Source organism: Lepidochelys kempii, chromosome 3, assembly GCF_965140285.1.
Source record: "Lepidochelys kempii isolate rLepKem1 chromosome 3, rLepKem1.hap1, whole genome shotgun sequence".
Lineage (NCBI taxonomy): Eukaryota > Metazoa > Chordata > Testudines > Cheloniidae > Lepidochelys > Lepidochelys kempii.
The window spans coordinates 208,589,015-208,613,418 of NC_136382.1; the positions used below are offsets into that span (position 1 = coordinate 208,589,015).

General features: G+C 47.8%; 1 protein-coding gene across 2 annotated transcripts in view; it reads right to left on the bottom strand.

The window, feature by feature from the left end:
- TTBK1 (tau tubulin kinase 1) overlaps window positions 1-24,404 on the bottom strand; it is a 156,666-nt gene that overhangs the window by 59,712 nt on the left and 72,550 nt on the right. For both annotated transcript variants that reach the window (XM_078852376.1, XM_073339827.2), the window contains 3 exons: window positions 17,789-17,929; window positions 15,633-15,737; window positions 193-258 (listed from right to left, as the gene is read on the bottom strand). In XM_078852376.1, coding sequence (XP_078708502.1) covers window positions 193-258; window positions 15,633-15,737; window positions 17,789-17,929 — 312 coding nt within the window. The remainder of the gene's footprint in view (window positions 1-192; window positions 259-15,632; window positions 15,738-17,788; window positions 17,930-24,404) is intronic.

The window sequence follows — 24,404 nt, forward strand, 5'->3', positions numbered from 1 at the left end:
GTTTCAAAGTCTGTACTCCAGCCTGAGCCAAATGTCTGCACTGCAATTTTGAGCCCCACAACCAGAGTCAGCTGCCTCGAGCCAGCCATGACCATGCCACTGATCTTTTATTGTAGTGTAGACATACCCTTCGTGGCTGCAGGGGTGGAAAAAACCCTTCTCTTTTAACCCCTAAGAAATGGAGATACTCACTCGGTTTTTGTGTGCATTCACGGAAGCATAGCGGACTGTTCCCCGAAACCCAGCAACATTGCGAGGCTGATGGGAGACAATAAATAATCTCAGAAACAAAGCAGGGCGTTGGAGAAGCCAGAGTGCAGCAAATTCCTAAAGACTTCCCAGCTCTACCCTGGGGCCATACAAACCTGAAAGCTGCAGATCTCTTCTTAATGCCCTTCCCTGTGATCAAGTGGCCATATAAACAGACAACATGTGCCTTAGTCCTACATTTCCCTGAAAAACTCCTTCTGCGCTAAGGGGACAGTGATCAGTAAAGTCGCTCCGGGCAGCAAAGCTGTCAGCATCACCCAGGTTTGTACCTTCATAACCAAATTTTAGTTTGAGCAGAAAGCAAGTGCAGGAGCCCAAAAGCAATCCTTCCTTTGAGTACAAACTGATAATGGGGCAGTGTGGGTAAGCTAAATCCAAGGCAGCGCCTGAGGGCCAGCCCAGTGGTTTGCTATTCTGATACCGCCGCTGGATAGATGCAGGTGCTGATCCGGCATGTTACCTCCCTGCAGCATCCCCTCCAATCCCCCCTCCCATTCACAACCCTCCTGCAAACCCCTCTTAGACCCCACCCAATGCTACCTGCCAGCTGCCCGATTCCTCCATCTCCTGAAGACAAGCAGGCCCCACTAGAACACGTGATGGGGTCACTCACTAGAGCATCCTGCTCTGGCCCCCACACGATGGACTGCACTGGACCCACGAGGTCACACTCATCTCTAATATCTCAGTCCTGCCCTGCTTCCAGTGCTCAAACTGCTCATTTCACCCCTCCAGGGACTTGTACAGTTCCCATCTCCATGGTGTCTGAGAACTTCCCAGTTCCCAAGGCAGGTGCTGTCAAAACCTCTCCCCTACCTCTGAACAGGCACCAACATGGAAGCTACATGCTAAGAGTTAACAAGTGGAAAACCTTCTAGTGTTCACCTATTTTCCAAGGCTCCTCTGAGTCCCCCTTGGAGCCTTTGTTCTCCCTTTCTTTACTCTCACCCCTCAAGTACCCTTCCCCACCCCAGAAGATGGATACAGTGGTCTTGAGACCAAGTCAGCACTGCTCCTTGCATCCATCACAGGAGGTTATTCCCACTGCTGACGGGGCTGAGAGTGCTGCTTCCAGAGATCTCTCATGTCTGCACAATTTCACCTGTGGAAGATGTGATCATTCTGAACTAATTCTATGTAGAATAATGAAACATGGCAAGTGATTATGGGGAGCTTCACAGATGTAAAAAAGATAATGGGTACGGGTGGGATTTTCAAGAGGCCGAGTTAGACCGGGGGATGTTGGCAATGGCCCAAATGGGCTCAGAGTTCAGCCCAAGGCAAGCACTTTTGAAAATCCCTCCCTAAAAACTCCAGACAGGCCCAGCTGGGTGCTTAGAGGTCGGAGCACTTAGCAGCGCAGTGCAAGGAGATGCCAGTTCAATTCTCTCATCACTTGGGAGGCAGCAGTCGGCCCTGAGGACTCAGTTGCATACCTCGATACGAACTTCCCTTCAGTGCTGACTGGTCTGAAGAGGATTCTATTCAGTCCTCCTGGCCAGCCTGGAGAGGGGCTAGAATTGCAGAGCTGTGAGAGTTGGGCCTGAAGCAGGGGAAGAACGTGTGAGTCCTCAAGGCTCAGGGATGGACTGGCTGACGGGCAGTTCAGTGGAGTTCATACATGAAAGCTTGCATATTTATATCTGCCTCTGGAAATTTCCACTACATGCATCCGACAAAGTGGGTATTCACCCACGAAAGCTTATGCTCTAATACGTCTGTTAGTCTATAAGGTGCCACAGGACTCTTTGCTCCTATGTTTAAAGTTATGCATATGTATAAGTACTTGCAGGATCAGGACCTAAGATTGTATTTTTATATTAAAATGTTCTCTTAATGCCTATTTGTATTTTTCTCACCACAAATTTACTTCAGTGTTAACACTGAATATCTGCCTAGCTTTTCAATACATTATCAAAGTTCAAAACGGTGAATTTTTTTATACATCTATTCTCGCAAATTCTGTGTTATTGATTTATCCAGACTGAATGTATAATGCGGCATTTGAAACCATAACTAAAATCCATGATCAAAAGTCACAAGTCTATTATGCACCTGAGTCCCATTATTCCAATTCACTGAGGGTGATTTCAAGGCTTTCAGAATTAAAATGCTTGAGAAGGAAAACCAACATGGATGCATCACCTGTTCCCTGAGGTTTGTAATCCTGGAGCACACCAGCCCGAGTGATGAAAATACTCATTCCGCACCAACAAAAGAAGCTGTAGCAATTAACAGCTGTGATGCTGCTTTCATGATCCAGCCTTGTTCCTCCCAGAGAATTTACTTGAGACCTCCACCAGTGAGCGGCTGTTACATTTTTCAGTACTTCATTGGAGAACATGACTTTCTGAAATGTAGATTTGGCCTGCGGTTGAATTACTGTAGCTGGAACTCAACTACCAGCATAAGCCTCTTCTACGTATTCAAGAGCAAGTGTTGATTCCTAAATTGTGAGTGGAAGCTGGCACACACGGGAATATTTCATAAGCTGGAAAGTGATATGGTGTTAAACCTGTGCTTTCATGCTTTACAAGTCATAATGCTTTCCGAATATGCATTCTGCAGTTATCTCATTGCAGTTCAGCACAAGATATTTTTCTGTCTTCTTTCACACTTCATCAGCTATAGCTGAATTTGTTGAATCTGTTCAGAATCAAGTCCCAACAATGCTGCCTTCAATATCTGGAGCAATTTCTCAGCAAACCTCTTCAGGCCAATATTTGTTACTTTCTGGGAAACAGAGTCTATATCATGTCTCTGCTCTTCACAGATTTTCATTAATTTGGGCCATTCTGAAACAAGCTTCTAGGCAATCTGCAAATGCAGATTCCACTTTTCTTCTCGAGGCATCACAAATACATGGCGATCTCCATGCTTGTCTTTGCAAAGTGGTTATTGGGCAAGAACTCATCACACAGCCCCTGCTCCTGCAACTGAATCCACATGGCTAACCCCCTGAGCCCTACAGAAGTCAATGGAGCTCCACACTGGTACAGGGATCCAGACTCACGCATCACATCGCAGGATCAGACTGGCCTTCAATACCATAGTCCTTGCCAGTCTTTCCTTCCAAGTCTTCTAGCAGGAATTGTACAGTATGTGCAGAACAGCCAGACTTTACTCACCAAGGTCATCTTTTTCTTGCAAGGCTCCCCTTCTCCTCTTAGCCTCATTGGCTGCATTGTCTATCACAAAATCAGTGACCTGGCACTTAGTGTTCTCTCACATATTTTGATTGTATCACTAGCAATTGTGGTCAGATGTCTGGAAGAAAAGGAGTAACTGGAGATGTCTAGCTTGTCACACACAAAACGTCCCTCCCTCAGTAGTTGCTGTCCCATATACAATAGGTTTGCTATGAATGTCACACCTCCCATCTGTACTCAGGATACATGTGCTCTCCAGACAGGTTATGAAAACACATGGTTTTCTCCTCTTGAAACACTTCCTTCAGGGTTTGCAACTGATGGACATTTCCTGAATGAAGAATATGGTCTAGTCAAAGCCTTTCGTTTTTTTTGACTTGTGGATATTCGAGGGATCAGAAGGTGGTGCTTGCAAAAATACCACAGGCCATTTGCTTATCAATTTTGTGTTTCAGATACAAAAGATGTTAAAAAAGCCCTAGGGCGTCACTTTTTTTAAGTGTGCATTTTTTTAAGTGTGAAATTTCTTAGTAGAAAAAAATTCCATGTAAAATCTGAAATGCTACAAACAATTAGGAAATTCTAATTGAAGACAAAAGCACAAAATATCCACTTCAGCCATTTAAAACTATCAAATGAGAAGACAGTAAAGAACTAGCAAATGGTAAATAAAAATCTGATTTAAATTATAAATATTTGATTCATTTTGTAAAATTTAGGATTTCTATACATTCTGTTGTTCAGGTCAAAGAATGTGTCTTTCTCCTTGTGTAGACATGCGTAGCACATTGGGGACAACTGCCAGAGTACAGACAATAAATAAGACTAGATTTTAGTCACGGGTATTTTTAGTAAAAGTCATGGACAGGTCATGGCCAGTAAACAAAAATTCACGGCCCATAACCTGTTCATGACTTGTATTATACAAGCCTGACTAAATCTTGGGGGAGGGGCAGCCCAGGGGTGCCTCGGGTGCTCTAGGGCAGTGGGTCTCAAACTTTTTTCCTGGCAACCCCTTTCACACAGCAAGTCTCTGAGTGTGACCCCCCTAATAAATTAAACACACTGTTTAATATATTTAAGACCATTATAAATGCTGGAGGCAAGCGGGCTTTGGGGTGGAGGCTGACAGCTCGCGACCCCCCATGTAATAACCTCAAAACTCCTTCAGGGGTCCCAGCCCCCAGTTTGAGAATCCCTGCTCTAGGGGGAGCAGCCTGGGACACCCATTTGTGCTGAGGAGGTGCACGTGGCGGCGGGCGGCCCGGGACCCCCACAGGTGCTGGGGGAGTTTGGCGGGGCTGGCAGGCTCCCTACCCTAACCTGGCTCCGCACGGCTCCCCAGAAGCATCAATATGTGTCCCTCCCTCAGATTCTAGGTGGAGGCGTGGCCAGATGGCCCCACGCGCTGCCTCTGCCCCGACCGCCGGCTCCCCAGCTCCCATTGGCCGGGAACTGTGGCCAATGGGAGCTATAGGGGCAGTGCCTGTGGACAGAGGCAGCACGCAGCTTCTGCCTAGGAGCTGAGGGAGGGACATGTTGCCACTTCAAGGGAGCCCCTCCTAGGCAAGCACAGACCAGAGCCCTCACCCCCTCCTGAGCCCCAACCCCCAGCCCAGAGCTCCCCCACCCAAACTCCTACTGCTGCTGGGGGAGGGGAGGCACAGTGGCCCAAGACTGCCCCAGCAGTGGCTGATGTGGCTGGCCCAGAGGGTACCTGAGCTGCTCGGGCAGCCCTGGAACCAGCCACACCGGCCGTTGCAGAAGTCACGGAGGTCCTGGAAAGTCACAGAATCTGTGACCTCCATGATAAACTCGCAGCCTTAACAATAAAAATAAAAAGCACCCAGAGGAAATGTACAGCATGTGAAGTATGCTTTGTTTATAAGGAGCTTTATTTTAGGGGACTGTATTAGATTCGCACCCTACAAGGGAATGATCCTAGTCTATTGGATAGGTGTTCATCTCTGTGCATTGAGAATAGCCAGGTGGACGAGGTACACGCAGAATTCACTGACACCGTGCTAAGCCCTTGAGCTGTATTGCTTCTAGTAGAGGTGAGAAGCCGCCTCAAAGTCCACAGGCCTGGTAGAGCATCTCCAGCCCTTTCGCAATGCCAGACCGTGCCAGGAAACTCTTTTCCAGCTCCTCTGATGGCACTGAGGAAGATGTTCCTACCTGAGCCAAATCTGGGGTCAATGAAGTCAAAACTGAAGCTGCATGGTGGGGAGATGGCGTGCACCCAACACCCTCTGCCAAAGTGCATTCAAGGGGAAGCACCTGGAGAGAGGTTCTTACTGATAAAGGCCCCAGGGATTGAACAGGGATGTAAGCTACAATCCCAGACAAATGCCCCAAGCTATAGTGGTCTGTGATGGACACTCCTCACATCTGACTTCTTTAGGTACTGGTCAGCTACAATTCAACAAAGAACTCCAGGAGCAGAGATCTGTAAAGCCAATCTCAAGGCAGGGAAATAAGGTTTTAATGTAGCGAATACAAGGTGGGGGTGTCATCTGCTGGAAAAGGCAGGGCACAGTTTTATTTTAGAGAAAAATAATTAACAGGACTTGGAAGTGGGATCTCAGATTATCCAATGACCTCTATGAAATGGTGACTTCTCTTCACTTGTGACAGGAGCTTTTTGCAGATGTTACTAAATTCTGATATTTACACTTCAGACTAAACAAGGAGAACCTTTCTCCTCCAAAGTGTGTACACGGGATGGAAACCCAGAAGGGATTTCCAGGGAAACATGAACAGAGCCCCTGGAGAACCGAGGAGTCCCACAGCTCTCCGGCAGTGGTTGGCAATAGGTCCTGGTTGTAAGGGCTTACCGCAAAAGGTGGGACAGGAAGTGAAGCTCAACTAAACAAAGCAACTTAAACTCAATAGTCGGAACTTCCAATTTCGATCCGTGCGACAGGCAGGCTGCCCTGGTGACCTGGGGTGAGGGGCACTGATCTCCTAGTCTCCGCTGCGGTTGTGCTGAAGGCCCCATCAGAGACAAACTCTCTGTCCCGTGAGATTTAGCAATGTCCCTTTTAAACGGCAGTGTTTTGTACAACCCTTGATGACAGCAGCATCTTTTATCCTCATGTGGAGTTGGGAAGGAATGAATACGGAAAACCAGACTCAAAATGCAACAATAACCAGGAGGAAAAGCCCTGCCCCTGACACCAGACCCCCAAGAGTGACAACCAGGTCCCTGAGACTGGAACCCCCAGAGTGCCCAAGCACTCCTGGGGCCAAAACCCCAAGAGCTTTGGGCTTCTGCATCAGATTAGGTGGATCTCACAATCCTGCTGAAAAACAGAAACATATCATGAAGGGAAAACAAAAACAGACTTAATTCTGAACTCCATCAAGAACAAAAGCATAAAACAAAATGAAACCCAGAAGCATGGTGATGGCTCACTCACAACTCATGGCAGAGATGGTTACGAGCAGCGGATGGGAAGCCAACGCATCAAACACAGCCTCAAAAGAAGAGCCCAAAAGAACTGTAAAACAGAGAGAAACCCAAAGAAAACCATGATAAAAAAAAAAACACAAAATGGAGAAAAATTAAATAGAAATGAATTAAAAATCAAAGCAATATTGCGTCCCTCCCAATGCACACATCTCCTCCTCAGCTGCTGCTGTCAGCCCCCATGCTCACTCCCCAGCACTGACAGGAGTGTCTCCCCTGGCTGTGCGGGGGCTCACTGACATAGCCAGCCCTTTGGGACAAGGACCCATAATTTGTGAACTGCCTGTCAAGCACCATGAGCTCTCTGCCAGAGGGACTGGGGTCTCTCCCGAGACCAGCTTCTCCTCACTCGCCGTTTCTAACACAAGGCATAAAATGCAGAGCAGCGGTGGCTGATGCCCAAAGTGCTGTGGTGGGAGCTTCAGTCCTGCCCTCCCTGAGGCAACTGTTTCTGATTCTCCCACTCAAATGAAATAAAATAAATTGACCAAATCAACCCTCTGGGGCTCCTCCCGCTCCCACAGACAAATCTACTCTCCCTTCCCCACCCGACCCAAACCCCAGCTCTGCTCCCCCACTGCTGAAAACCCCTCCACACTGCCAGCTGCTGCCTTGCCCCTCACCAGGTCACATGAGCCACTTTCAGGCCCCACCATCTCGCTGGGCCACAGGCCCTATCTCCTCCCTCCTTGTGACTACAGGCTGGCTAGTGCCATACACTTGTGGCCTCGGGGCTCTGCATCGGGGTTGGGACGGGAGTATGTTGAAGGTCAGAGTGTGGCCATAGAAGGGATTGGTAAGGGTTCACCATAACGAGGATAAACATGACAGCTCGTTTGCACTGTCCATTATATGGTACATAGACTGTGAATTATTGTGTTGTCTGTTTTAAAAGCGTGTAAGATTGCAGATATGGGCTCACATTATAAATCAGCACTAATAAACAATTCAATAAGATCTGTGACAAATTTGACACAGGGAGGTATTATTGCATTTGATTCAATAAAATACCTGGAAGTGAATGTCATGAATCTACTTAGGTTGTTGTAGTGTGGTGCAGTAGCATTCAGGACCCCACTGTTCTAGGAATTGTACAAACACAGAACAAAAAGACAACTCCTGCCCCAATTTAGCTTACCCTCCAAGTTCTCCAGCATGATTCACAATTCTACCATTTAAACTCATGGTGACATGGAAACTGCGATGTATCCGACAGCAGCAGGGTACAAACCAAACGCATCTTGTTATGAACGTAACCTTTGTGAGAATACAATGTTTATTTACATCGGTTTGGGCTTACTGCTGTAGCTGTATGTGCACTATTCAACTCCCCCACACTGCTTTACTCATGTGCTTTAACTTGTCCCCTCCGAGGTAGAGTTTTATAATTGCCAGGTGTCCAGTTATTCACCTTTTTACAGATGAGACAATAATAATCTCCTCTTCTCCTCCACGTCATTTCTAGTACCAACCCACTCCCCCACAAAATCCTACGCTTTTATAGTATGAATACAAACTTTTTTTGAAAAAGTTCTGAAACTACCAAATCCCGTGCCCATCGCTCCCTGCATTGTGCCTGGATTTTGCATCCCTTTCCTGTGCCCTTTGTCTGTTTTCATTTCTTTAGACTGTGAAGTTCTCAGGGCAGGGACAGTGTCTTTTATGAGTGTCATGTGCAGTACCTAGCAAAAACTAGGGTCCCCCCTGAGTCTGACTGACGCTACTACAATACAATCACTAATACTGATGTCTGACCTAACTCTTTTACATATGATAGGTCTCAGGTGAAAGGTGGGCAGCACAAACCCACTGGGCTTGGATTTAAGTATTTCAGGTCTCAGGGAGGATACAATCTATTCTATGCACAGTCTTTCTCTACAGTTCATTCTTTCCAAGTGAAAGAAAATCTGCTCCAGTTGTAGGAAATACCATTTCTTCTTTACCTAGGTGCATTTCTAGTCTGCTTTTCACTGCAGTAACAAAAGGCTCTTAACAGTTTGCACCAAAGTGCAAGCATAGATTTAGACGGAAAACTACTGTCAGAAAATTAAAATCTTCTTTGTTACCCTGTCCTGCAATACTGACCATGTTCATCTAAAGAGGCTAAGTACCATTCTGCCTAAAATGCTTTCCTTCTGCAATAGACGGACCATCACTCGCACATGTATATAGTATCTTCAGCAAGGCACTGGAAACTACTGCAGTGCAGTCTGAATCACAAGGAGACAGATCTAATCAATGGACTGCAGCTGACTAAGCAAAAAAAAGAAAAAAAAAAAAAAAAGAGAGTAGCTTGCAGAGCACAATAGCACACTGCCAGTTCAGACAAACAGGAGAGCTACATCCCAGAAAGAAGACCACCTTTCCCTTGGTGGCCAATAAATGACTGCACTGAGCTGGTGAAATAACAGCTCATTTGGAAAATTTTCAGTGAATATATTTTTGAAAATGCAAAGAATCCACAGCTTGTTGCGATTATATTAAAAAGGACGTAGGCACCAGGCACAAATTAACACAATTACCGACAGTACTGAGCCAGGTTTCTATAGAGAGCACACAGGGTGCGAATGCAGCCTTGAAAACCTGCAGTTCAGCATGCTAAATAACTGCAAAGCTCCTCTCCCAGAGTTTACTTACAAACCCTGTCAGGGTACGGTAATGATGGCACACTAGGCTGCCCACGTGTTACACCATCCCCATTTAGCTGGCATTAGCCTCTCCTGTAGGTCTTCCTCTTTTTAGAGGATTTTATCTAGGATGTCACTATTTACTCCAGGCTGAACTGTGACCCTGAAGAGCTGAGGGCAGAAGGAATCTTTCTCACACTGAAATTAAATCCGCCTGACCATTTTAGGACTACAGGCCTGCAAATCGAAATCTGGACTTGGCGGCCTGGGAGGGCAGGGATGCATCCTGGAGAAAAGCATCTGAAACGACAGGAGCGCTTTGGCTTCAAAAGCGGCTACAGGAGATGCACGCTATATGAAGCCCAGTTTCCTGAGGAGGGGGAGCACTCGGCAGACACGCTGTTGTGACGCTGAAGGCGTCATCAAGGGCTAATGCATTATTATCCACAAACCGAGAACACTCTGCGGGCCCTGACATGAAAGACACAAATGCCTAATAAGGAGGACAGGCTGGCTCCTTTACACAAGTGAGCCTATGTTCTCCATTCTGTTATGCCTCTTGTCTGTATGATTCAGTTCATGCTATAATGTTCACCCTCTGCTTTGGGCTCTCCCGCCAACATAATGCTGTCCACCCCAGCACTTGGGTCGGTCTCACTTACGTCATTCAGGGGGGTGGTTTACGCCCACCCCTGAGTGACATAAGTTATACCGACATAAGTGGTAGCGTGTACAAGCTACCACGGTTGGTCTCTCACTGTGAGGCCGTGTAATCCCTCCACTGTTTCACTGGGCCCTGGCCAGAATTCTGCATGCACCCAGGCCTCAAACCCATGCCTGGAACTTCCTTCATGAAATTAGAGTTGTGGCTGTCCACGCGGATTGCCCCACACTGAACACACTGTATTCTTCTGTCCATCATTTGTTTCCCATTCGCTCAACAATAGTCTCTGTGACGTTGCATGCCATGTGTTTTATGGAAATATGCTTATGAGTGTGAATATGATGTAACTGGAATATGCTTTATGCAAAAGATCTCTTGTAAGGTATCATAACAAAGGTTATAACCTACTGAATATATTCCTCCTACTTGTATGCACGTATCATTCATGTATCTGAAGCTAGAAATATGAAGTATAACTGTGAGGTCCTATTGTAATTATGCAAAGTGTGGGCCATTAATGATCATTAATAGAATCGTGATGGCTCCCATTGACTAGGACAATTGGTTGTAAATGGTTTATTGACCTACAACCTTCCTGTGTACCTGTGGGCCAGCCAATGGGGAATGGAGACTAGGGGGTCTTACAGTGACATGTGACCATGTCACATGATACTAAAATCCATCTTAAATCTGGTACTTTTCCATTTAGAAGGAGGGGTGGGGACCAGGAGAGACAAAAGATTCCTGCCTTGTGCCAAAGCTAAAAAAGGGGGTGGAGCAGGACAAAGGAGGCAGCCAGTCATGAGAAAACCCCTGCTTGCCACCTGAGATGTCTGCTGGAACTAACAAGGACTGTACCAGGGCAAAGGATTGGGCCCAGACCAGGAAGGAGTCTAGTCTGTGAAAGAAGCTTATTGGAACATCTCTGAGGGTGAGATATTACCTGTAATCAGTTTTTTAATGTATTAGGCTTACACATGCGTGTTTTTGCTTTATTTTGCTTGGTGACTTACTTTGTTCTGTCTGTTATTACTTGAAACCACTTAAATCCTACTTTTTATACTTAATAAATCACTTTTGTTTATTGATAAACCCAGAGTAAGTGATTAATACTTGGGAGAGCAAACAGCTGTGCTTATCTCTCAATTAGTGGTATAGAGGAAGGACAATTTATTAATTTATTCTGTATAAGCTTTATACAGCGTAAAACGATTTGGGGTTTGGATCCCATTGGGAACTGGGTGTCTGGGTGCTGGAGTTAGGTGACTGCTGAGCTGTTTTTAGTTAAAGCCTGCAGCTTTGGGGGTGTGGCACAGGTCTGTGCTACAGCAGGCTAGCATATCTGGCTCAACAAAGCAGGGTTCTGGAGTCCCAAGCTGGCAGGAAAAACTGGCTCAGAGGTAATTTCTCAGCATGTCAAGTGACAGTCCCAAGGGATCTCTGTGACCGAACCTGTCACAGTGGCGTAGTCGGCAGGATATGTGCACAGCTGATTGCTCCGAGACGCTGGTAGTGATTTTAAGTGAGTTTTAAGTGTGGTGGCTGGAGAACAGACAAAGTGGTTACTGATTTGTTATTTTCTGTTTGCTTATTTTGGGTAAGGGAAATAGGGACAGAAAAGTAAGCAAAATGAGTGAGAGTGAAGCTCAGAAGAAGCTAGAAGTGCACAGATTGCTGAGAAGGAAAATGAACACAAAAGGCAGACGGAATTAAGACAAGGAAATTGAGGCCCAGAAACAGGCTCAGAGGTAATTTCAGCACATCAGATGACAGTCCCAAGGGGATCTCTGTGACCGAACCGGTCATAGTCTCTTTTTTTTTTTTTAGTAACGTAAAGGCCATTTTGCCAGGTAGTTCTTGCTGTGGGTTCTCTCTCTTTACCTCTCAATCATCTCACTTTAAAACAACCTTTCCAGCATTTTGAGAAATTAAGTTGAGTGTTGTACTCCTGGCCCACACCTTCGGAAGCTGAGCTACAATCAGTTTTGCCAGCTCTAAGAGCAAAAGGCCCTTCAGGTACGTCTTTAGTGTGTACGCATTTTGCAGAAAATAGCTACCTGTGCTGATGTTGTTTAAGGGGCATGTGACAGGATGGCAGGTTCTAGGACTCGGCAGGAAAATGCAGGGCTACTCTGCTGACTCACCCTGGCAGTCAGATAGTCATAGCACCTGGGTCTCACTAGCTCCAGCTCTGGTGGCTGAAAGGTGGAGAGTCTCCAAAGCAGGAGAGGGATTGGATGTCTTGCAGGAAGACTCTGGAAACAGGCAGCTCTGGGGAAAGCTTAGGTAAGGTTTGGTTTTGTTCAGGATAAAGGGGAACCCCAGGAGGTTTGCAATCTAACCAGCGTGAGCATTCTGAGGACTCTATCCGTTCACAGAAAGAAAGAATAGCGTAGTAAACTTCCATTTAACTCCCCTTCCACAGCCCACCATGATGCTGGGGGGGTGGGGGCATATAATGAACATAAAATACTAAAAACTAAATAAATATTGGTCTCCATTTCCTTTCATGTCATTCCCCAGCACCAGACTCTCTGATGCTTCCTCCTGCATCCTGTTTGGCACAGTCTACTTTCAAGCACTAGATTATGAAATTTACTCTGAGGAACTGGCTTTGACACCCAATTATTGCACTAATGGCCTGAGATGGGACAGTCGTCAAGGCACATATTCCCTTTGCTTGTTTTCCTTGAAGCAGAAAACGCCATCTCTGATTCACATAGGAGGAGTGTCAGTCTACCGTGGTTAGGCAAACCCTGTCTTTTGTTTTCATTCCATCTCCATGTTTTTAGCCATTCAATCCTGTGTTTGTTGTGTTTGCTGCTGTCTGGGTAACTCCCTGCAGGCACCCCCAAGGAGACAGGAACCCCGTAACTTCAAAAGAGAGGGGCTAAAGGGTGAAGCCTTCCTGGAAACTAGACCACCAACTCACTCTCAGTCAAGAAGCTTGGACAGAGGGGGATTAGGGGAAAATCAGTTGAATTCAATGGGATTATAATAGAATAATGCAAACTCTTATCAGTTTGTCTGAATGTGTTAGGGGCTGCCTGTGGTGATTAATGGGGTCTCAGTGAAGGCAGGCAGGCCCCAGAATGGACATGCCTTAAAGTCATATTCCAGCTCAGAGCATCTTGCTGGCACAGCCTCTCCACAGAGCCAGTGTGGTGTTGCTGCTGTTCGGTTCACAAGACAAATTTCCTTCCCGGTGGCCGACTTGGGCAGTTAGAGAGTGGGGGTGAAGGGCTGTTTGGGTGAGTTGGTGTGACGGGAGGTGTGCGTGGTGAGAGTAGGACCAAAGTAGAATGACTGGCTTGAGAAGACAGCCAAAGCTTTTGTAGGGGGACGGAACACACAGACAGATGTCAGTCTCATCAAGTGGTTGGCCGGAAAAGACCATGTGGGGTGAGATGACACTTCTCCACCTCATGGGGCCCTTGAAGTGCTGTGATCTGAGGGGGAGGGGGTCAGAAAAATTGAGAGCTTGTATCTGAAAAATGGTGGTTGTCAGTGAAACAGAACAGGAGTTGTCAGATCGGATCAGACCTGAGCTCCATGAAGTCACTCTTCTGTCTCGGGCAGTGGCCACCCTCAGCAATCAACCCAAACTGCCCCACAATAACAAGTCAATCAGCCAACCAGCTCAAACCCCCTATCCAAGCACAGCTTTGACCCCAAAAAGGGGGGAGGGCCAGAGTCTCCATGGAGGCCCCTGGGGACTTCACTGTTGCTATTGGTTTTACATGGAAGATGACCAGATACTATGGAGATGGGCGGCAGTGTGATATCTTAAACCCAACTGGAAGGTGCAAGAAGCCCCACAGGAACAGCTGGATAATCTCACCCCAGGAAGGTCTCATCCTTGTCTCTAATGGTTAGAAATTGGTTTAAGCCCTGAAGCAGGACGATCAATCTCCTTCCCAGAAATACTGGTAACATTCGCTGTGCTAACTCTGGATAGTCTTGTTACCAAGGGAATGTCCAGCCCTGCTCAAATATCAGTACAGCCACCATGGTGCAGAGACCCATGATAAACATGCTCCAGTCTAATAGCTGGCATAAGCGCAGAGTGTTCATACCAAGGGTGACTCCCTGGCAATTTGACGTGGCTCAGACATAACTGTGCCCTTACGCTAAACAGGATTTTATTCTGTGCTGCTTTGGTTTGATTTTCTAACACACTTTACTGACGACACCAGCACTGGTACAGGCTATAACAACGAATACCATGAGGGAAGTCTCTGTGTAGACTTCTACACTTGGTAATTCCCCACCACCTGACACACACACCTAATAGAAACTCCTGAATGCAGAGTCCATAGGGGCTGCTGGAGCCCCCCCTCCAGGCAGGACATGGTTGGAGCCGGGGGGGCGTATCAGATAAGGGAGGAGCATCCCCACAACTGCCCCAGTTCTGCCTTCTCTGCAGTAGTGACCGGTGGGACCTAGCTGCTACCCATAGTCTGCTTAGCCAGACTGGCCCAAAGCAGTGGGAAGCCACTCACTGAACCACAGCTTGGGCTCTCAGGCTTTCAGGCCCTGAGCCCAGCAGGCTCCACCCCACCTTCAGGGTAGAAGCACTTTGGGCCAAAGCCTGGGACTTTCAGGATGAGTTAGGCTGGGGTTCTGTGGAGAGGCAGCGTGGCTGCCAGCGTGTATGGATATAAGAGGCTCTGAAGCCAAAAGGTGCGACAGTGGGCTGCCAGCCAAACAGATTATTGGAGCTCGCCAAGGCCTGATCCTGGGAGAATGAGCAACCTATTCAATGGCAAAGCCAGGAGTGCTCAGCCGGAAGCTTAATGGGATCTAGGTGGGACGTACATCTCTGGAGCTTGCTCTGCACTCATGGCTGAGCCCAAACCATGCATTACTAAGCAAGAGGGCTGGATATGCCACACACATCGAGGAGAGCAAGTTACTTCCCCTCTCCCCGACTCTGAGCAACCACCCTCAGCCCCCTACTCAGAAATATGAAAGGGACAATATGCACAGAGACAAAGCCAGGCAGGGGAAGGAACAACGCTCCTGGCAGGGGTGACAGCCCAGCGTCTTGGTGAACCACATTACACTCAGTGTATTGGGAGAACAATGTCCTCTTCAGACACCCGCTGCCGTGCGAACAAACAACTCTAAAGAATATGCCCAGCTCTATTCCCCAGACTAGGCCAGACAAAGACATGAATGGAATTGTTCTACTGGGCGGGGAGGGAGGCCACCAGCTCAGACAGCTCTAGCCTCCCACCTGCTTGGCCCAAGCACATCGTGGAAAACCGTTAGCATGGAAAAAACCCACATTTCTCAGACAATAGCAAGATGCCTCCATTTCCTGCTCAAACACAATCCGTCCCCACCCCCACCCAGCCTGAGAAGCAGTCCCAATATATGTCAAAACAAAACAACAAAACCCCTTTCCTTGCCTGAGTGGAAGCAGAGTTGGAAAAGGTGTCACTTACTGGCCGGACTTCGCCGTTGGTGTTGGTGTACTGCCGGGCCAGACCAAAGTCTAACATGTAGCATTTCCTGTAGGTTGAAGGCAGGCGACCCATGGCAAAGTTGGACTGGCCAAAAGGAAAAGAATAAAATAATCAGTTTGGATAGCAGCAGCCATTATCACACAAAACTCGGTACTCTCCCGACCACCCCACCGAGAGATGCCTCAGGCAGGAACACAGTGCATGTCAAGGCAGCACCATGAGTTCCCAGTTTATTTGCTAACATGTTTGGTTCCCCCAGGCAGAGAAAGGCAGAGGCTCAAAGTGAGTCCCAAGGAGTAGAGAAGCAACCCTGCAGTGAACAGGGTTCAAGGCTCCCCCACCTAAAATTCAGTTTGAAGACAGGTGGTGTGACACCTCTACCTTGGTGGGTCTTGCGCTTATCAGCGGATTTGCTCGCCTTGGAGCTTCACGGTAGCCCTCAGTTTGGCCGTTTTTGTGAACCCCCAGTCCAGGTCAACTCCTCCTGTGTCTGACCAGGAGCTGGGAGGTTTCAGGGGAATCCGGGCTCACCCTCTACTCTGGGTTCCAGCCCAGGGCCCTGTGAAATGCAGCTGTCTAGAGTGCCTCCTGGAATAGCTGTGTGACAGCTACAACTCCCTGGGCTACTTCCCCACGGCCTCCTCCCAACACCTTCTTTATCCTCACCATAGGACCTTCCTCCTGGTGTCTGATAATGCTTGTACTCCTCAGTCCAACAGTCTGTGTTCTCTCTCAGCTCCTAGTGCCTCTTGCTCCCAGCTCCTTACACGCACACCACAAACTGAATTGAGCTCCTTTTTAAAACCCAGGTGCCCTGATTAGCCTGCCTTAATTGATTCTAGCAGCTTCTTGATTGGCTGCAGGTGTTCTAATCAGCCTGTCTGTCTTAATTGTCTCCAGAAGGTTCCTGATTGCTCTGGAACCTTCCCTGTCACCTTACCCAAGGAAAAGGGACCTACTTAATCTGGGGCTAATATAACTGCCTTCTATCACTCTCCTGTAGCCATCTGGCCTGACCCTGTCACAGTGGCTACGGATTATCCAGATAATAACCATAAAACCAGAGTGCGTGTTATCTCAGCAAAACTTTGGCAGCTATGGGAAATATATATACTCCACATCCTGAGCTCTGTAGTGAACAAGGAGCATCCCCATTCAGCCTGGGGTTACTATGGGCAGAAAGTGCTTGCCGTTCTTCTTCATGTTATAGTTACTAGAGCACACTATGCTGCACATAACTCTGCCATGCTGGGTCTGATTCTCAGCTGGAGTAAACAGGCACAGCAAGTCAATGGCAGGACACTGACCTACACCAGCTGAGAATTCGGCCCTGTCACACCTCCCAGCTGAGATGGATCGGCTAGGGAGAAAGCAGCCAGGAGCAGAGAGGCCCTGGCAGGAAGTCCCAAGGTCAAGGTGGGGAGAGCTACAGGAAACAGCTTGGCTCCTACAGGAGGTTCTGGAGTAGGCTCTGACTCTCAGGCAAGTGGTCTATAGAGCAGAAACTTGTAGGGAACAGACAGCCCCTGCAGAAGGCCTCAGGTTAGGGGAAGGGAGTGTGGATATGGAATGTGTGTTACCCGCTGAAGTCCTAAGAAGAGGGCTGACCCTGACTCTGGGTGGGGCGTCACTCCTCCCTAGGCGGAGGAGCCAGGCTATTGTCTTTTCGCCTTCTGCTTGCACTCAGCACAGAGAGCTCCCCAGAAGCCAACACAGGGTCCCCTGCACCTCTGGTCTGTTTGCCAGGACATGCAGATACCCCTGCTTGTGAAATAATGGCTCCAGAAAGGGGGTTTACTTTAGCAAAGACAAATGCATGACATGACCTTTCTGAACCTATGTAACAGCTGCTTAGCAGTGATGGGCTGGATTCCAGAATAATACTTGGAGGCAGCCTGCCCCCAGAATCTGACCTGACTGGGGGGCAGCATGACACCAGAGCCACAGACCCACTGTGGAGTGGAGTGGCCTCTTCTAGAGAGGGGTGGCTGGGGAGTACGTCACTCTACTCCTCTCTTGCATGTCGACTGGGGCTACACAGTAGTCTCTGCCAGCCAAGACTTCCCACTGTCCCAGCCATCGGGATGACTCTTGACTCAATCTTAAAGTTGACAAATTCTTTGAAAACTACCTACCGGCTTGATATCCCGGTGCAGGAATCCCACAGAGTGAATGGCTTCTATGGATTCTAGAATCTGCTTGCCCAATCGCAGGGTTGTGCTCAGCGTAAAAGTCCCCCGAGGCTGGCTTCTTCTGAGGTCTGCAAGGTTCCGGCCCTGAAACAATTAATACGGCGTGTACCCCAACACCTCCACGCACCATTTGCTACATTTAATCCACACCCAGACAGAGAATGCTTTACAGCACCAAGGCTTAACACACACACTCCCCTCCCTATCCCCACCCAATCAGAGATGTGCGCACACCTAGGTCTGAGTTACTTCTTGGATTTCATTTTCCAGTGAATTACTTGCTGATAAAAAGGTGCCAGACTGACAGCTCTGGAAGCCGAAGAACCCCATTTACCTGTCTTCACACCAGGCCTGGGAAGGACAGTAGCAGAGCAGACTTCACAGAGACCGAATACAGATGGAATACAGTGCTGAATACAGATGGTTCCCATTTCAGTGTCCCAACCTATTCAGCCCTGGGCTGGAAGCTCAACAGAAAGGCCAGAGAGTCAGCCAGTCACAAGGGTGGTCAATGAGCTAAGCACCCATTGGCTGTTAACGCCTCTTGGAACCAATTCCATTAGGAGCCCCCCGCAAGACACCCGCTCCTCTGGGTGTGAGCTTCATGTAAGTATTTTCATGCAAGTCCAGGCATAGCAACGCTCTTGTATTAAGAAGCAGACCAGATACAGAGTTGCTAGAGTGCAATTTTTCCTGGCGAGATTATTTTTTTCCTCATGAGTAAGTGGTAATTTAACCTCTTCCTCAGTTCATTTCAGAGTCTAAGTAAAGGCTATCAGTTCAGCAGAATACTGAACTACGACCACTACATTAAATTCATGTAAGCACACATGTGAGAACCAGGTCACAGGCCTCAATGAGCCCCCAGAAATGATGAGCTTTCTTCTTGTGTGCCAGAAACCACACGCACAGGCTTTCCCACTCCGCCCCTTCTCCCTCTGCCCTGCCTTCATTCATGCATTCCCTCGCCTTTTCTCTTATAGACTCACCTCCCGCTTCACTCCGCACCCAGCAACAGTTGTCTTCACTCCACCAAAGTCATGTCCACCCATCTATGTCCACTCCACTGCCGTCCCATCTCCTCATCCACATCCCTCACTTCCCCACTCCACCACAGTCGCGTCCCCTGAACTGCTTCCCCCACCTTCACTCCATGACCACGTCCAAACTAGGAGAAACAGCTGTTTTCAGATGGAATCACTAATGCACTGTAAAATCCCAGCACAGACATGGCAAGCTGCAGATCTGCCTCCATACCACTCTTTGCAGCAAACTATGGCCCCTGCCCGTGTCCAGACTAGCTGACCAGAATGGTCCCTTCTGGCCAGAAATTCCACCCCACAGTCTAGTCACCCCTCAGCATGCCTGTCCACACAGGGGACATTCCCCCACATGGAGGACTAACTGGTGTTAACCCTGCTGGTGCTGCCGTGTGGAGCAGACATTGCAGCCCGGCTTGTTGGCATTGCCAGTTTCAGGAATGTGCTGCCAGGCTGCATGGTTGGTGTTTGGTTTTGCCTCTTTCTGTTCTGTGACCTGGTCCTTTGCACACGGAACCTAAACTCACCAGTACCCTTTCCCTGCCATAATGCAATGCAAGCGCCCACCCACCAGCTTCGCAGCTTTGCCTGTTACCTGCGTTCTGGATCGTTTTCCCTCAGAGATTAGGTGTACGATTCCTGGCTATATCTCAGCATTTATCACCCACATTTCTAACCTTTGCCTTGATTTAAAAAAAAAAAAAAAAAAAAAAACAACAAGCAAATCCAGCCCCGAGTGGTTAAAAATCACGAGTCAGACCCCAAAGGATAAAAAAAAATAAAATATAAAAACCATAAGATGGGCTTAAAAGTCATGAGGTTTTCAAACAAGAAGGAAGCACGCCATGCTCTCAGTGCTGTCAGGACAGGCCACCATTCCCAGTTTGTGCGTGATCATTTCAGGTTCACAATTCACCCTCACTGCACACTCAAATGACTGCCCTTCTACTCTCATATCCCCTGGGTTAAGGGAGCTGCCATCCTATCCCCCACCCAGCCACCTTCCCTGCTCCATCCAGTGTCCTGCCTCACTCATATCCTCCCCCACAACATCCTATCCCCCCCCCAACCCTCTTCATTTACCCGCCCCTATAGCTTCTACCCCTTACATTCTCCTGCTCTGCCCCACACTCCTCTGCACCTTTATCATTCCCCCACTTACACCCAATCTTCCTCTTTATGGCCCCACTCTCCCTCTAACCTCCACACAGCCTTCTGTCTCCTCCCAAGATCCCTTCCACCCCCGAAGTCTCCCTCCTGCATGCCATATTCTCCTGACTCTTCACCATTTCCTAACCAGAATTCAGGAGTTGGCCATCTTCCCAAAGGGAAGGCTGGCTTCAATCCCACTGAATCTATGGAAAATAGTGGCCATCTTTACTAGGGGCTGCATCACTTCCACCTGCAAACTGCACAGGGCTGTGGCAGCTATTTTGACTCAGAGCATGCCCTAACTTCAGTCCCACGGGCCGTAATGAGACCAGTGTCCGTTTTCAACAGGGGCAGCGATTCACAAGAAGTCAGCGGGAAAAAATCAGGGGCAGCTTTAAAAGAAGAGCAGCTACTGTGTGACTTGATCAAATCCCAAGAGCTGGCAACTCTGTCAGCTGATTGCGTCTCCTCACTGTGGCAGTCCTGGCAGTCCACGAGTGCCCCCTAGCAAACACACAGCTTCTTTCCTTCTCAGGGCTCCCACAGCAAAAATTCAAATAGCAATGAGTGCACCACAAGGCAGGGGCTCTACAGGAGCACAGCTCCCCAGCCAAAACCTCCTCCAGGCTCTAGGAGCCAGGAAGGGGTGCAGATCTGAACTGCAGCCACGCTCCTTTGGGCCACCTGCTCTCTTTTACCTTTCCATTTGAGCCCTAATGGCTGACGTTGTCTCATTCCTTTTTCTCTTTACACTACCTGAGTCAGCGCCGACATAGATAGAGTTCTCTGCAAGTGCTAGGCCAGGAGTGGATTGGGAGTAGACGCTGTACTTGAAAAAGACCGAAGGAGACTAAAGATTGCAAGGTAAACTGCCTAATAAAGTAAACCCTGCTTTTAGGAGTTGAAATATACTAGGTGCAACTGACTACTTGTTGCTGTTTTGATTTGGGGCAGATACAATTGCTATCTGGAAAGTTACATCCTCTCACTTGCTGGCTAAGGTAGAGTTTAGGGGCATACATATCACCTTCAACATGTATTTTTTCTCTGGGAATGCTACCTTAAGTATGAAATTTCCCTCTCAGAACCTTTTGTAGCTGCTTCCTCTCCTGTTACATACTGTCATTATGTGAGCTTTTTTACAGATATAAAACCACAGGTCATTCAGGGGCCCTGTTCTAATCCTCATGAATAGCTTTAAAGACAATTTAATGAAAGCTAAGGATGGACTATGTATCCAAATCACAGGGTTCTATTTATCCTTGTCTTCTGAACTCTGCCTATGCCTTTTTTGACGGTCCAACAAAAAGTGGATTTTGAGATGTGTAATCCTTTTGATAAAGCACTCTCCAGGTAATCTTCAGCATCAGGGAAGGCTATCAACTAATCAAAAGCACCTAGGAAAAGAATTCCTTTGGCAGAAGGCCAAACTGTGTTACTGAAAACGTTCGGAGGACCTACGATAAACACAGGAATTATTTGTGGTGTGTTGATAACACTGTATTATAGAACCCTGTTATCTCTACCCCTCAGAAACATATGAAATGTCACGGACATAGAAAGGATGAGTCAAGCCAAGTTCACGAAGGAATGGGGCTAGAAAGGATTGCAGGTGCTTCCTGGGGACTTGTGCCTACAGGCTCCCTACAGATCACACCCAAACCCAATGAAATACCCTGGGTCTCCATCCATGCCCCTCCCAGAACCAAGTCACTAAGGAAGCATTAAGGGTTTGGCTGCACCTGGCTCTCTAGCCTTTTCTTTTTCTCGGTCTGTGTGAGTTAAGAACAGGGAGCACAGCTTTTTTATCCACTCCGAATGTTCTGGCTTTGTGGAGTGCAGCCAGAGCTGTCCTGTTACCAGAATGTTGTTTCTGGGGCCTCTCGTGTCCTCATTTTATACTACTGGAATCATGGGGGATCTTTTTAAGAAAAAGCCAAAAAAACTGCACACTTCGAAGGCTGCCTTGTTGACCCACAATCTTCCCATGGCAGGTGAGGGAGACAAAGGCATGGTCTCAGGTCAATAAAGCTACCCAGGGGCATGGAAAGCCATGGTGGTCCAGGATGGCCTCAAAGGAAGCTACGAAACAGGAGCAGCTCTGCAAAAGTCTGGGAGGCAGCAGTGAAACTGAAGTGCCCTGATTATATCAGCAACACTGAACTGGTCGAGAAGCAGCTGCAAGGAGCATCGCTCCAAAGTAGCAACAGTCAGAAGGAGAGCCTGAGTATTGCTGGTCTAACGAGAAAGTCCCCTGCAGTGCCAGGGAATTGGGGGTCCTGCAGAGCGTCCCAGGAGAGGCAGTGAGACGGCAGCTCTGGAGCAGCCCCATGAGAGTTGATTTTGACAAGCAATGGAGAAACTTCTGGGATTAAAAGTTACTCCATGTCCCATTGTCTTTGGGGGCTTGTACAGGTGGAAGTGGGGCAGAATTGGGTCTTGCAATTACATCTTAAGAGAATTCTGTAGAGGCTCTCAGGCCGCAGTTACTCATGTACAGCTGTGTTGGCTCTGCAGGGCTAGCACGGGTTAGAAGGTTAAAATTGCTACTACTAAAAGCAGCAGGAACGACTTTGGAGGTCCGCAGGAACAGACAAGGAAAGTTAGAAGGTGCTGGTTTTTTAGGCCCACTCTTCAGAACCTGTTGACGGCTGTTCCAGGAGGGTCCAATGGGGCCCATGGAGCAGCCAAGGAGGCACATTTTCAGCCTGGCCTCCATGGATTTCACTGTCCTTTTGAAAAGGCCTTGCACCCACTGCATTCTGAGTGATGCAAGATTCCCCTAGACAGAAGAGGTGCCGACTGCATCCGGCACCAAGAGGAAGACACAGGGGACAAGCCCTCAGGTAAGAAGTACACTTTAAAAGAATGAGAAGTTTATTTTGAAGGGGCATGGTCAAGATAACAAATAAGTCACAAATTCTCTCTGAATAGCATTTACCTATTATCTTTACCTATGCCACATAAGATCCCTGGTGGAAACGCTACTTTTCTATCTGCCAAAACTTGCTTGCTCTGGGTATTTGACAGTACTTGGTATATGGCACATCTCAGCAGCCTCTTTGCTCTATAAACCAGGGCAGCCACCATCACTTGCTTCTCTGCTTCCCCACCCCCAAGTACGTTGGCACCTCTTCCATGCTGCCCCCTACGCATGGAACACCCTCCCTTAATTAATTCACACAGCCTCTTCCTCTAACCCTTCAGTTCCCTTCTTCACCCACCTCTGCTGCAATGCCCACTGAAAAGCTGTCAAACGTTACTGGCTAGGCAGTGCTCGGTTAGTGATCTACCCGTTTCTCTCATTCACTTTTATTATTTAATTTAAAGATAATATAAAGATCATTTAATTTAAATTAAATAATATGAGTGAATGAGAGAAACTGTACCCTTGGCTAGTAGATGAGTATAAGTAGGGGCATAGCGAGCAGATCGAGGGACGTGATCGTTCCCCTCTATTCGACATTGGTGAGGCCTCATCTGGAGTACTGTGTCCAGTTTTGGGCCCCACACTACAAGAAGGATGTGGATAAATTGGAAAGAGTCCAGCGAAGGGCAACAAAAATGATTAGGGGTCTGGAACACATGAGTTATGAGGAGAGGCTGAGGGAACTGGGATTGTTTAGTCTGCAGAAGAGAAGAATGAGGGGGGATTTGATAGCTGCTTTCAACTACCTGAGAGGTGGTTCCAGAGAGGATGGTTCTAGACTATTCTCAGTGGTAGAGGAGGACAGGACAAGGAGTAATGGTCTCAAGTTGCAGTGGGGGAGGTTTAGATTGGATATTAGGAAAAACTTTTTCACTAGGAGGGTGGTGAAACACTGGAATGCGTTGCCTAGGGAGGTGGTGGAATCTCCTTCCTTAGAAGTTTTCAAGGTCAGGCTTGACAAAGCCCTGGCTGGGATGATTTAATTGGGGATTGGTCCTGCTTTTGAGCAGGGGGTTGGACTAGATGACCTCCTGAGGTCCCTTCCAACCCTGATATTCTACGATTCTATGATTCTATGAGACTTTGACTTCCTATTACTTGTTACCGTCACCCTCACCTTCCGTTCACAGTGTTCTGCACCCATCTGTCACATCATGCCTGGTTTGGTTGTAAACTCTCTTGAGCAGAGAGGGTCTTTTATTTTATGGCTATACAGCGCCAGGCGCAATGGAGCCCTGAGGACAGTCAGCGCTTCTGGGTGCTACTGTCACACAAACAATACAATAAATAATAATCGACAGGCAAATGTGATAGTAAAACCCCCAACACTGGCCAAGAGACACTCTGGGGCAGGCATCAAATATAAATCTGCTTTTAACTCACTGTTTGTTTGAAACAGGCTCACTACCAAGATGAAGGTGTTGCTTTAAATCTCCAT